This window comes from Chlamydotis macqueenii, chromosome 1 (genome assembly GCF_036417535.1).
Source record: "Chlamydotis macqueenii isolate bChlMac1 chromosome 1, bChlMac1.mat, whole genome shotgun sequence".
Classification (NCBI taxonomy): Eukaryota; Metazoa; Chordata; class Aves; order Otidiformes; family Otididae; genus Chlamydotis; species Chlamydotis macqueenii.
Genome location: NC_141556.1, coordinates 14,319,740 through 14,334,654, shown reverse-complemented (window position 1 = coordinate 14,334,654; position 14,915 = coordinate 14,319,740). Strand labels below are relative to the sequence as shown.

Genomic DNA, 14,915 nt, shown 5'->3' with positions numbered 1-14,915 from the left:
AAAGTATCTTCTAGAGTAATTTAACTAAGGACTGCTAGACCTCAAAAGGGATGTAAACAAAAAGGTAGTAACTGAGCTGCTAATCTCCACTACTGGTATAGGTGCTAGGCTGTACTACAGCTAAAGATAAAGTCACAGTTTATGACAGCCTGGAATGCTAACAGCCTGATAAAGCAATGAAGTAATGATTGGCAGTGCTGCTATGAGTTATGTGAAAATTTAAGACCTTTGTGGTAGATTAAGTGAAAAGTACAAAATTGGTTTTGAAACATAGACTTTAAAACAAAAAAAAAAAAGGAATAGCAATCTATGTTAAGTCTTTGTTTTATCATTTTAATAGAAAACAAGATTAAAAACTAACTGAAAGTTATCTCTGACTTTCATATGGTTCTCTGTGCTTGCACAGAAACAGGGTACCTGCTCACTTTCTTTGAAACACTTTTGATGTAACTTAAATACAGCATGTGGAGATCCCAGCATAACCTTTAAAATGCAGGAATACAGTTTGTTGTGATCTGTCCCTAGCATGCTGTGTAACCTCAGGCTTGATCACTTTCCCCTCTGAAAGGTCTCTTATCACAACAGTCTTCTTTTCAAAGGCACGGTAGAAAGGTTACTGTGCTATCTCTAAGTATGTGTGTGTGCTGGTTTTGACTGGGGTAGGGTTAATTTTCTTCCCAGTAGCTAGTATGGGGCTATGTTTGGATTTGTACTTGAAACAGTGCTGGTAACACAGGGATGTTTCAGTTACTGCTGAGCAGTGCTTACACAGAGTCAAGGCCTTTTCTCCTTCTCACCCCACCCCACCCCACCAGCGAGAAGGCTGGGGGTGCACAAGGAGTTGGGAGGGGACACAGAGGGGACAGCTGACCCCAACTGACCAAAGGGATATCCCACACCGTATGACATCATGCTCAGCAATAAAACCAGAGAAGTTTGCCAGGGACCGCTGCTCAGGGGCTAGCTGAGCATCAGTCAGTTGATGGTGAGCAATTGTTTTCATTTTAAATTATGTTTCTTCCCCTCCCTCCTCTGCCTTTCTGTTTGTTGTTTAGCTCCTGCATCTTGAACTGTCTTTGTATTGTATTGATTTAATTCCTGGTTGTCATTCTGCCAACTTGTGTACCATCTGAACTCTAAACTTGAGCAGATACAAGGTGAAAATTCAGATGATTTTTATGCACCGATACATTTTAAAAAAGAAGTAGCCATCATTTAAGCTTCTCTGGAAAGAAAAAGAAATGAAACATCTGTCTTTTTCATTAGATGACTGAGGGTAGGAGGAGGATGGTGGAATTAAGTTACATTAAAAACAAATTTTTACTGCCTCTTCTCATCAGTCCCTGATTAGATGAGAAAAAAAAAATGCCTGTCACCAGAAGATATGAGTGTGGGTTTTTTATGGCTTAGCACCACTTGGGACACAGTGAAGTAAGGCAAGTGTAATTTTAGGGCTTCTAGCAAGAAGGATTGCTGGTAACATAAGAGCTGGTAAGATATGGAGATGTAGTAAAGAAGCAGACCCAGACTAGTGTACTACCGTACATAGTGCACGGTTCTTTGACTGTTTTGATTCTGTCTTTGCTATAGGAGGAGCATCAAATAATTTATGTATAATATTCGCTCTTTTCTGTTGTTTACAGCATCATGGAAAAATTAGAAAGACCAACTTTATGAAGAAACATGAAAAGGTATGTATTTTATCTTTCTAAGCTGAGCTTGGCAGCAAATGTTTTCTTTCTGCTGTTTTTGAATTTTGTTTTGCCTCATTGTTTGCTGTAGAAGTAACAGAATTGCATAAGTAACATGCATTGGTGCATTTGTTTTGTACAATACAAATTTGTGTGATACACGCATTTTTATTTCATTGAAATTTAACTATAGCATTAATTTGTCTCTTAAAGCCATACTTTTGTGTATAACAAAATGTGCTTAATAAAGCTAGTTCAAGGACATCATACATGGAAGAGCTAGATATCAGAATTTCTCTCAAAGATGTGAGAGTAAGAGGTTGTTAGTAGTTTTAAAAGTCAAGTCGCTTTAATTCCCAGTGATGCAGTGAGGTCTAAGAGCGTAAGTTTGTGTGTTGAGGCTTGGAAACTTTGCACTCCTGTCTGTTGTTTAGGGTTCCGTCAGACTATTAACTGACCTTTTCATGGTTATAAATAGCTAAATAGCATTGATTTCAGTGGAGCTATGCCAGTTTTTACTGACAGAGACTTGATATGCTAGGAAAAGCAAATACTTATATGTGTATTTATAACTGTAATGTAAAAAGAAAAATCATATTTTAACATTTGTAACTTGTTGACTTGTTTTTAAACAAATCTGTAAATGAAGAGCAGCGCAGACAGCACTAAATCCCTGCCGAAGCAATCATTATATCCTTTTCTTCCCTATGTTACAGGCAGTGTAAATAATCAGAGAAAAAATTTAGTATGGTACTTCGCTTAATAATCTTTTGCTTCTGATGCTGCCTTTTCCTTTGCTTCTGATTCTGCTTTTTCCCTAATTTTTCTCCTGCCCCAGCAGGAGGACAGAGTCCTTGGCTCTCCAAAGACTTTTTTCCAAATTCTCTTTTTTCTATATAGGCACAATTTTTGCATGTGAAAGTGTAAGTGAGGTAAGTGAAGTTTCATTTCAGCAGTGCAATATGTTGCACTACTAGGTATATATTTATGTAAATTTAAGAATTCTGAAGTCTCTGAATGCATGTGTCCTGTACATGTAGACCTCGTAGAATCATAGAACCATTCAGGTTGGAAAAGACCTTCAAGATCATCAAGTCAACCTAACACCACGGTGTCCATTCATGTGTGTTTTGTCGCTGGCATGGGAAGTCCTGAGAGTTTCCAGAGCATTTAATTATTTTCAAGACTGCTATATTCTTGAAATATCTTCACATCTTAATTAATTGATAAATAATTTTCAGGAGAGGGAATATTATTGTATCTTAAACCAAAACGTTCTTCTTTCCTTGCATCCTCTGCAAGAAAGGTGTTTTGGTTTTTTCTCTTTTCACAATAGGTTTCCAACTTGGATGATGAGATGAGAACAGGGAGATGGGAACAGCTAGGAATGTGAAAGAAATGGGAGTATAGAGATTTGGTGAAGAAATACCGAGGTTGTGATCATCTTAACTGTACCATAGAGCTTATTCTCCTGTGTTATTTTTTATGTTAAATTGACTTGTATCTGAGTTCACTGCTTAGTGTCCACAAGTGCCTGCATTTAATGATAAATTGGTTTTCATTTTATTATTGTTTCTGCAGCAAACTAAATGCTGCTGAGTAGACAGAAAAACAGAGCAGGAGTCACTAAGGAATGAACTGTAAATGAGGTTAACGCAAATGTAAACAAATTAATATAAACAAAATTAATGATCAAAAAGATGAGTAAGATTTCCGTTACTTTTTTTTTTCACTTTAATTAGATTAATTCTAATTTTGTAGACTTTACATTTAGTCTACAACCTGAACATTGAACTGATATTCTGAAGGCATGATCAGACGTGTGCAGTTGAAGAAGCTTGGTTTGTTGTCCAACTGTGACAAGTAACTTGCATAATCAGGAAAGACTTTTCAGACTGCAAATCGTCTAATTCTTGCACCTCTTTGTTGTATTAAAAATTATTGTTACTTTGAAGAGAATTAGAACTTCATAATCCTAGTAAATCAGATATATTTAACAGAAAATATCTCTGGAGTTGACTGTGTTACATTGAACTCTGATTGCCTTTAAGAAGCAGGAATGTGTCTTGGGTCTTACCGAATAGGGAACTTTGTGGCTTTTCAAGAGTACCTTTGCTTCCAGTTACAGAGCGCTGGTTCTCTGCTTATGTGTCACTTTGTAGTTTACAGATAAGGACCCTTTTGCTGTAAGGATTGGTGCCGGAAACCAGAACTACTTGTAGGTCAGAGCACAGTCTGGTTTTGAAAGTTTTTGAGGCATGGTAGCTGTGATAGTAGGGGGCAGGACTGCAGGTCCTAAGGGGATCTTCCAGACCTGTGTTTCTTTTACTATTCTGTAATCTTTGTAAATATTTACAGAGAGGTATGATCACCCTGATGTAGACTTGCTTATTTTGGTACAATGATTTTATAGTGAGGGAAACTGAAATATAGGGGTAAAGGATTACATATGTAGTTTTATACATAAAGACTCATTTGCTTCCATTGGTGTGATGGCTTACATCAGTATACCTTCACTCAGAGGAGCTTGTCTAAAGACTAATGTGCAGGTAGATCCACCTGATACCAAGTGGGTGCGTCCATCTAAGCTAGTATCTGTTTATAGACGGTGCAGAGCTAGTCGATGCAGTCATTGGAGTGTAGGATGTGATCAGTCTTCTGCTAAAGTAGGTCCTATGTTCAGTCAGATGAATTGCACCATAAACTATATTGATTAGATTTCTACTGGCTATAATGGGAACTTAGGGAACAAATTTGGCTATATATATCTACTTGGCAGGAAGCTAGCATTAGATGAAATAAATCCTTCTTTAAAAGTTTTAGCCAGGCTGAAAAAATCTCTTTCTTGATTCTTAACTCTATTCAGTCCAGAGGCCGTGGGACTTTATTAGAAAAAGTAAATCGTGTGAATTAGGAGGAAAAAAATGGACTTTATTGTTCTATTAATTACCTTATTGCTGATAACAGCAGGATTTGTTGGGTTTCTTTGCATGGCTGCCTTGGAACTGTGTTTTTCCAATTTAGTGACAGGCGAGAGACCTTCCTGCTGAAACTTCTTTTGCAGGATTACGCTTTTTCAGATGTCAGTCTGTCAGAAGATCAGATGTATTGCTGTGTTTTTTATTGGAAAATAGTTTGTCTAGTATATATGCTTCAACTTCAGTCTAGGATTTGTTATGTATCAGAGTTTCTAGCTTGCAACTGGAGATGCTTCATTTGTATAGCAATCAGGGAAGTTCAGAAGTGCTTTCTGCTAAAAAAGGTGAGAATTATGGTTCTGTCTTTAAGTATATGCTGAAAAGATTGAAAATTCAGCCAACTGAGGTTAAGAACTTTCTCCCTTTTGTGCAGGTAATTTAGTTTGGGTTAAGATTTTACTCTTTAAAGAACACTTCTGATTGTCACATTATTGTTAATGAAATTTTGGAATGTGAATACTTGGCTCGCAGTTCCCGGATGGTGAAAGACTTAGGCCAGTTAAACAGTGGAAACATGAAAACTCTGAGAATGTAGATGAAAAGCATGAGCACAGATAGTGTCACCTGGGGAAAATCTTTTTGAACTATTACATAAATGTGTTGTCAAAGGTGGAAAGAAGATAGAGGACACGCAGAGTTAACTTGATAGCTACAAAACTTACTGAAGAGGTTTTCTGAAGATGGAAAGTATCTTTATTTGTCTTAAAAGGAAATGAGGGGCCCCTTGGATTTTTATGAATACTATTCTATGTAGTATTTTGCCTTAGCTCCTTGCAGAAGATTTTTACAAATCTTATTCTTTACTATGTTCTGTTTGAAGGAATTTCTAAGCCATTTCTCTTCTTCCAGGAATTTATTCATACTAAAGAAATAAAAATGAAATGTTTCTTACAGAAGTTGCACTCTTATTAAAATTAACTCTTGACTTTCCCAGAAGAAAGTATTTCTCTTAGATAATTTGAAAGTTCAGAACATTATTCTGTCTAAGCAGAGAGCAGATGATATTAAGAACAAACTTGTGAAGTAACTGTATACTAAACACAACTTGAGAAATTACTGCATGCTGATTGTGTGTACATGCTTTAGTTACCGTATGTTTGTTGACTTTTGCTGTTGCTAATGAAGAATATGGTTCACAGACCTGGCATGTTTAGAGGCAGAAGGGCAGAGGATTGTACAGTTTATAACTCATACAATACCCGCATTCTGACTGAGGGTGCTGTGCTACAGTTTTGATTACATGTTTCAGATACCTTTCATACTTCTTGCTTTGTTAACCAAGAGGTAGCTTTGGGGACATCTCCTGGATTTGAAAAGATAAAACATGTAGTAGAAATACTTTTTTGTTTACCTGAAGAAGTGGGTTGTTGTGTTCTACTGATGACTAATGCCACAGAGGTGCTGGTGGTATTTTTGAGAGGCGTCCTTTTCCAGAAGCGTTTTGAAACAAACTTTCTTTTGAAATTCCTCTTTAATCTTGACTGCTTTGCTAGTGTGAGTAAATCAATGTATGCTACAAAAAAGGAAACTGGATGTCAAACTAGAGAGAATGAAATACAAACTTAAGAGGAAACAAAAGGGCCCTCACACTCAGCATTCTTTGGGCTGCTTCATGAGTACTCTGTCCAGTTTTGCCCTCCTCCAGTACAAGACACACATCAGTAAACCAGAGCAAGTTCAGCAGAGGAACATCAAAACAGTCAGGGGCTGGAGCGCTTGCCCTGCATGCAGAGGCTGTGGGAGGTGCAGTTGTTCAGCCTGGAGAAGGAAGGCCTAAAAGCAGCCTGTCCTGGACATGCCAGGAGATCATCAGGAGTGTACGATACAGTGGTGGATGGTGACAGAGTGGGAAGCAATGAGTGTAAGCTGAAATGAGATGCTTGTGCTGGGTGTAAGGAAAACCTTTTTTCTTGTGAGGACAGCCAGGCAGTGACACTGGTTGCGATGCAGTCTCTCCTTGGAGGTTTCCAAGACTGGACTAGTAAAGTCCTCAGCAACCTGACCTAACCTTCTAGCTGACCTTGTTCTGAGCAGGAGGGGTTTGATTAGAGATCTCCTGAGGTCCCTTCCAGCCAGAATTATCCTATGATCGAGTGTATTTTAAGAAAGTAGAAATACAGTAGTAAAGGCATTTCCAAAGTAAAACAATAAATTGAAGTGTTCTCATTTTTAGTTTCCTGATTGAAAATGGGTCTTGTACCCATTGGCTTTGGTATCAAAATGGTAACATTTTCATTGTGGTATAAAGGAAGCAAAAGAGAAAATGAAAACGAAAAAGTTAAAAGCAGCCAAAAATATAAACAAACAAAAAAAACCCCAAACCCTGAGCAATTAATACATTTTATTCCTCCAGAGATTATTATTATTTTTTTTTAACTTAGGTTTTAGAAAGTGAAATTCACAGAAGAGCCAAGGTGGACAAGGAGCTCTGGTGTAGTCTAACCCCCGTGCTCAAGCAGGGTCACCTGCAGCAGGTTGCTCAGGACCATGCCTAGTTGAGTTTTGAATGTCTCTTACAGTTGCAGACTCCACAGCCTGCTTAGACAATAAGTTACAGTATTTAACCACCCTCAAGGTAAAAAAGGAGTTTTTTCCTTATTTTTAAATATAGTTTCCTGAATTCCAATTTGTCCCCATTGCCTCTTGTCCTTTCACTAGATATTGCTGAGAAGAGTCTGCCTTCACATTCCCCATCAGGTATTTTGATTAAATCCCCCTCGAGCTGTCTTTTCTCAAGGTTAAACATTCTCAGTGTTGTCTCCTTGTATGACAGGTGTTCTGATTCCTTAAACATCGTCGTCACCCTGTTCAGTTTGCAGGTTAAGATGGGTAAATGTAGATGTCTAGAGTATAGTGGCCAGCAAAGCTCCTGCGCTGTTCAGAGGGGACCCCCTCAGGCTCTTTAGAGAGTGATTTGCTGACTAGCTCCTGGGCATCTACCAGCGCATTCTTCTGACTCCCAGGACTGGATCCCTGTAGAGGGCGATGGGAGTACATTATTGTACTGACACTGTTTCTGGATCTGTTGATTTAGTTTAGCGTGGCATTTAAGATGAGGTACTCTTGTGATTTTGCATCACTCACCTCTGTGAGAGGAAGAGACAAGGCCTTGGCTAAAATGATTCAAAGAAAGTGATAATTTAGCAGAATCTTCTCTTCTTACGCTTTTTCAAAATGTAAATGCTGGTGAAGTGTTTGTCTTCAGTAAGAAAAACAAAAGTTGTTTAACGGTTTTACAGATTTGCAAAAACTACTGTTCTGTTATGTGCAGTTCTTTGTAAATGATTGTGGATTATACTGACTGTAGACAGTGGAATAAACCTAAACCTTTTTTTTTTTTTTTTTTTTTTTTAGTAACTAGAAATTCTGTGTGCTTTTAAGAAGCCTAACATATCTTAACTGTTGATAAATTGTAAAGAAAACTGTTTGCACCTTGAGCATGCCATAAAATGCAGTCTTTCTTTAATCCTTAGACTAGGCAAGGTAATTTAATAGGACAAGTAACTCTAAATTCAGTGACGGGAAATTTGGCATCAGATTCTCTGTTATAGCTCAAAAATGTTCATATTTATTGTACAATTTGAATTCTTGACATGTTAAATAGAGCTCTGGGTCTATATCTTTATCTTGATCAATAAGCACATATATAGTGTTTTCCATAATATATAAGTGGGCTGTATGAAAGTCTACTGTAAATTATAGTGCCTCCCCAGAGACTAAAAAGATGTGAGAATAACATCTTGTGGTACTCCAGGAAAGATCTGCTGGATTTAAAAGTCTTGTTTCTGTTGCAGACCAGCAATCACCTTCTTGGGCCAAAGCCATTTCCCCTGGACAGATTGTTAGCAATATTATACAGTATTGTGGACAACAGAGTAGCACCAACTGCAAATATATTTTCCCAGGTAAGTGTGTATTTACTTTCTTTGTTCCCTTTTTACTGTCTGGAATTTTTGAACATAAAATTACATTGGTTTTTGTAAGTCATCATTCTAATGAAAAGTAATGAGAAAAACAACCACAACAGTAATTTAAATTGCAGGCTCAGAGTAATATTTAGCTGTATTACTAGCTATTACTAGCTACTTCAAGATTTTATCTGTGTAGTGTTTTGAAACCTTCTAATAGCTAAGTTTTTCCTGATCCTAGGCTGTGATCTGCGTTAATTATTTCCTTGACTTCTCATTGAAGTCTGTTAGCCTGTTTGCATTTCAAGTTAAGAGTATAAATGTTCAGTCTTCTGGCCAAAATTAGTCACCTTGTAGCGCATGTTACAAAAATGTAGTGATGTAGAAGGAGCAGAGGGAAGAATAGTATTTGCCAGTGAAAGATGTTTGCTGTGATATGTGTATCTTAGGGATAATATTTTTCATTTGCACCAACTTTAGCAGTCTTGCAGAGGAGAGTCACTGTCCCGTTTCACTAGATGGCAGCACAACTATAGAGTTGAGAGGAATTAAGTAAATCTAGAGTTTTCTCTGGGTTTGTCAAGTGTAAATACCTATTCTGTAGAAGTGAAGAGTTTTCTGTTGTCAACTTGATTCTTAGATCTTTTGTGTTAACCTTAGAAAATATGAATTTCTTTCCTGCTTTCCAGGAAAATTGCGCTTAACTTTTACTTACAGAAGTATTTTCTACTTTTCCTTGTTAGATCTCAAATTTAACCAGATTATTTAAATCTGATGTCTGCATTCATATAAAGTTCTAGGAAGCATATGCTCAAGATACCCAAACAATTTTGCTACTGCTTTAATTGCGCTGTTCAATGTTCACACAAACATTTGGCAAAATTCATCTCCCAGATTTGTAGAATAACCAGCCATAAATGTACATATTGTAAAATCAGGCAATAGAGGAGCTAGAGAATTGTAGTACTTTATTTAATCAGTGGTATGTGAATAACCTTGTTAGTAGTGCTGGGGATCCAGGTGCTTTACAGATGCAACAGGTAACTTACACCTTCACATAATGTTATCTTGCAAGCTTGTTTAGTTAAAAGTTATTATATGATCTGAGGCATGAGAAATTATTAGACAACAACCTCAAAAATTTGTTAAGAGAAGCATTTACTTTTTTGTAATTATGTGAGTGACTTTTCCGCTTATAGTCTGCACCCCTTTGAGTAGTCAATGGATTAGCTTTCAAAGGTGTTCAGGAAGTGGCTAAGAAAATCAACTTTAGACATATTTATGTGTCCTGGACTTCTTTCTTGCCTTCCTTCTATCATCCCACAGCATCTCAGGAATTCACTGTGATTTCAGAAGGAACTCTGAATATTTCATAGCTACCTGAAGTTTCCTGTGGGCAAATGCCAGATGAAGGGATACCAAAGGTTGTTGAAGCAGGCAATTTCTGAGCAGACTTTGAATGATGACTGCAGTCTTGTAGCTGCTTTAGAGCATCTTTAAAATAAAAAGAACACAGGGACCTTATTGTTCATAAAAATGGGTATATTTGGCCAGCTATATCTTCACTTTTTTTCTGGCTAGTGTTAGACGTAGCGTGAGATACTTGCTTTTTTAATTAATGTTGTGTTGATTCTTTAGTTCACTGTACTGTGAAGTGTCAGTCAAGTCTGTCAGTCAAGGTGCTGGTCACACCCCTGTCCTTACAGGGTGTTGATTTTGTGTTTTGCTCCAGGTTGTGCATTTTTTGATTTAAGACATGAAGTACTGAAGGTGAAACTCATAATACTGAGGCAAAAGGCGGTTGTCTTGTTTAATTATGTTAGTTTATTGACAGTGATTGATCTGTGATTCAGCAAGGAATGGAGTCTTATGAGACTGTTACAGAAACTCAGAATAAAATAAGATACAATCCAAGTAATGTTCAGATTGATCTCACTTGTGCTCTAAATCTACTGGTGATCTACTTATGAAGTACCTACCATGTAGGTACTTCTTATTTGAAAGCCTGCCTTTCTCTCTGTCTGTCTTTTCAAGTGTTTCAAGACACTGTCACTGTGATCTTTCAGGAAAATTTCATTTTTAAGATGGAAAGAGGGCCACCTTTAAGGCATAAGATGAAAGAACAGGCAAGAAGCAAAACAGTTGAATGTCCAACTGCTGCTATGAAATTTAGAGTTTTGCCTGAACTTTGCCAGTCTTAAGGAGCATATTTCAGTTTAATTTATTCAAATCATGCAAAAGGGAATGATGATGACAAGACTGAGAGCACTACGTAATAAAGAATGTGTGTAGGATCTAAGCTATATGTTCTGTTTATTTTTGACTGTCAAAAACATCTTGGTATCCATTCACATCTTAAGTGGTATATAACAGAGTTTTACAGTGTATTTTCAAAGTTAGTATGTCTGCATACTTAACGTGCACTCCAGATGAGAGAACAAATGTCATTATTCCAGTGCGCAGATAAGTAGTACTGAAGTACATGAAGTGTAATTCTCCCTTATGCTAAATTGCAGAATGAAAAAATTCAAATGCATGCTTCATCCTAATTTAGAGTGTACACTAGATGGCAGTGTTATGAAGGAATAGCTATAATTCCTTATTTTCTATATGTATGCAGCTTAAGCTATAAAGATATGAAAAGGTTATATTAAACCTTAACCAAGTTAGGGCAAAGAAGTGGAAATTAAATCTGTCTATATCAAAATAGAAGTCTATATTTTTAATTATGAAAATTTTTTTTGCATTAAATTTTAATTTAAAATTATTGAACTGACTAATGTAAAGTAACATAAAATACAACAGAATTTAAAATAGATTTTGGAAGTAGTTTAATCCAGGCATAATATTTAATTGCATTTTTTTTCTTGTGTAGTTTAAAACAATTTATATTCCACTGATTTTTGCCATTAGTTATTCTGTAAATATATTTTTCAAATAAAGTAAATATTTAGGAGCTGGGTTATCCTTAGCAGTATCGATACATTTTGCTGTTAGATACCACAAGCTTTTGTTTTCTTGTAAGTGTGTATGGCTGATTTTCAAATAATCCTTGAATGGTGCAGAAGTTTAAAATGTTTTAAATCAAATATTTGGCTTCTTAGCTGATTCAACATTAATTTTATATGCTCTTTAATTTGTAAACTGAAAGGCTGTACAGGAACCAAACACTTATTAATTCTCCCCATGTACTGTCAGAAAATAGCATGCCTTGGCTTTAAAGTTGATCAACAATCTCAGTCAAGATTCAAGAAGGACTAGCAGCTGCTTTAAGATCTGTCATGTTGCTGATTTCGTGCTGTTTCTTATTGCTTCTTGTTTCTTTGCATAATTTCTATTCACATGAAAATTCTGGTTATTAGCTTTTCACAAATGAAACTCTTATGGTAAGAAGCCGCAAAATTTCGATTTCTCTGTTCAATGCCAGAGTTTATTGAAAATATTTCATTTTTACTGAATGGAATTTCAACTTAAATTCTGAATCTTAATCTAACTTTTGCCTTTTAATGTTAATTAGTCTTTAAAATAGTGTCATAATTTTTTCCATACAAGAAGTTAATGTATTCCTTCCAGAAGCATGATCTTTGCAATTGATGTGAGACTTAAGTTTTTCCGTCTGTAACATCTTGCTGTAATTGGGTTACACGAGGAAGAATTGGACTTGTTAATTTTGTTTTTCTTCACTAAGTAGTACCAGGGAGTATCACCAGGGAAAAAACCCAAACATGCAAATTTCAACTTCTGCAAATGAGAATTGTTTCATTTACCCCCTTAGAAGTTGAAATTTCTCTTGATTTTTTTTTTTTTTCATTTTTAATTAAAATTTTCACACATCTAGTGAGGAATGTTTGAAAGGAAGTTTAAGAAAGATTTTTAAAAATATTTGTTTATTTTAGACTATTGATGTCAGTACATATGTGAATATAGGCCTATATTAACTTGAGAAGTTTTCAGTGCACCTTTTCCACCAGAATATTCACTGTTTTTCTTATTAATTCTAATTTGTCATGATGCTGTTTTTTTAACACATTGTGTGTTAATGTAACATGTCACTGGATTTGTTTCTTTGAATTTATTTTCCTGGTTTTTAAACCGAGAGATAACAGAGGTTAAGGCACTATTGATTTCTGCAACCATTCCAGAGGACAAGATCTTCAAATGTTTTTCTTCGGATGCACTTTTGTGTAATAATTTAGCAGACTGAAGACCACCACTGGGCAGTTACGTTCTGTACCTGGGGCAGAACTCGCACAGTTGATGTTCTGGTTGGATATATGGCTAGGTTGAGCATGTGGCTGAAGTATTTTGAAAGATTAAAACATTATTTTTAATGGTGAAAAAATGCAAATTCACCTTCACACAGTGCTAAAAACACTGCAGCTATGGAGTATGCGGTCTGCATCCTGCAACAGCAGATAAGTCATAGGGCTTCATTGCCTAGACACAGCAGCTGATGCTTTTTCAGGCTTAGGGAACAACCAGCAGCATGGTTTGTGTGTTCACACGGACCCACTGCGCAGAATATGAAATGTGCGTTGTGTCCAAGAGCAATTATTACAGAGTGGAGGGATAATGCCTACCGCAAGTGCACTTTGCAAAGGTTCTGAGAGTCTACTCACCTCTGGTTTGTAGAAGATAAGTATTTCATTTTAGATTTCCCACATTTAGACAGAAATATAACATAATTCTCTTCATAAAAATGTGCCTTAGAGTAGGACGCGTAAGTAAATTTATGCATGAAACGTCATGCAAGAATTATCAGCACTGATTTAAATTAAATCAGCTCATTTTACATTGAAGTTGACAAGGGCTGTTAATTTGATATCACAGCCAGTAAGCAGGTAGATGTTTTTGTTGTTATGGTTTACAAGCCAAAATTAACCAATACTTTTTCCTCTACCAAAGTGATTTTTCAGTTGCTTCTTCAGATTGCTTCAGTTCTCCAAACAATTTTTCATTTTGTAGATGTTTTATCTTGCTTCTGCTTTCTTGTGAAATATGCTTTTCATAAAGAGGATTGATTGAGATCTACTTGTAGTTTTGAGCTATGATACTATCTGTATTAGGTAAAAGTGAATTAAACCCTTTGTCTTGCATACTTTTGTATGTTTTATTCCTGTTAATACATCCCTGAATGTTTGGAAAGACATCTATGCAGAGAGATGTGATAACTTCTCAGAATATACTAATAGGTGAAAGTTACTGAGTAGGTAACTGATCAGTAACTTCAGTTCTCTTTGCATTTTCACTCTAATGCATTAAAGTTAAACCGTTAGGTCATCTTAAAAAGGGTTTTGTCTCTATTTACTTTCAGAATCAGGTTTGGTTTTACGTTACTCATTATATTCAGTGAATATTTTCAGGTAGTTTTATAGTTAGAACTCACTTCTGATTGTAGTACATTTGGAAACAGAGATTTCTCCAAAGGGTGTTTGTGGGTATATGGAGACATATCAGGTATCTTACACATCATAGCCTATGTTTCATATATTAGAAATTTCTTACCTGTTTGATACTAGATCTAAGAAAAGCCTCTGGATTTCCCTAAGAGTACCACAAATTCATAAAACTAATGTAGTGATAACTGTAAAAATTTGGAATAGAGATTAACAAACAAAGTTTTCCAGTCTGGCAAAAGGATAAATGGCATTGCAAATTGTTGGCCACAGAGCAAGAGCTTTTTATCTGAAGTTGGAATCTAAATGTGCCGATACGAGATTTAGAGTAGTGTGTTAAATGGCAGCATGATATGAGTTTATTAGAAATACACAAAACCACTGATGTACATAGCATGCTTCCAGCTGGAGGGAGCTAGAGGAATGTAATTTCCTTTAACTAAAGGGAAAAAAGTGCCCATTCCTGGAGCGTGAAAATCCGAGAGGTTTGTTTTCTCTTTGCCTTGCATTCTTGTCTGCCTTACGTGGATAGATAAAGGAATAGCTGGTCTTATATATGTAAACTGGAACAGTATGTGGCAATTTACCTGCAGGATTTCTTCATCCCTCTTATATTAGAAGCATGCTTTGTATCTTGCTCTTTCAGATGATAATTTGACATTTAAACTGCTTTTTTTTTTTTTTTTTTGTAAATCACCAACAGTGGTTAAATTTTGATTGCAAGATTGGAAAAATGTCTGGTTTGTTTTTTTTTTTTCCCTACTTATTTGATGAAGGATTTGCTTTTATTATGGAATGGCTTTTCTGGACACCAGATGCCCACATCACAATTGTAGTACTGATTCTGTTCTGCACTGTTATATCCCCTTGATGCAGCAACTTTGATAAAGAGGGATACTATCAACAGTTTTTTCAAATGGAAAATGCTGTAGTTGCTTCTAC

The 14,915-nt window shown here is 36.1% G+C and overlaps 1 protein-coding gene across 4 annotated transcripts in view; it reads left to right on the top strand.

The window, feature by feature from the left end:
- The window catches only part of ORC5 (origin recognition complex subunit 5), a 77,842-nt gene that overhangs the window by 26,331 nt on the left and 36,596 nt on the right, over positions 1-14,915 (top strand). For 3 of the 4 annotated variants that reach the window (XM_086746142.1, XM_086746150.1, XM_086746133.1), the window contains 2 exons: positions 1,644-1,691; positions 8,464-8,574. In XM_086746142.1, the coding sequence (XP_086602268.1) occupies positions 1,644-1,691; positions 8,464-8,574 (159 nt within the window). Of the gene's footprint in view, positions 1-1,643; positions 1,692-2,591; positions 2,624-8,463; positions 8,575-14,915 lie in introns of those variants that run through there. The other variant, XM_086746159.1, reaches the window with a different exon arrangement.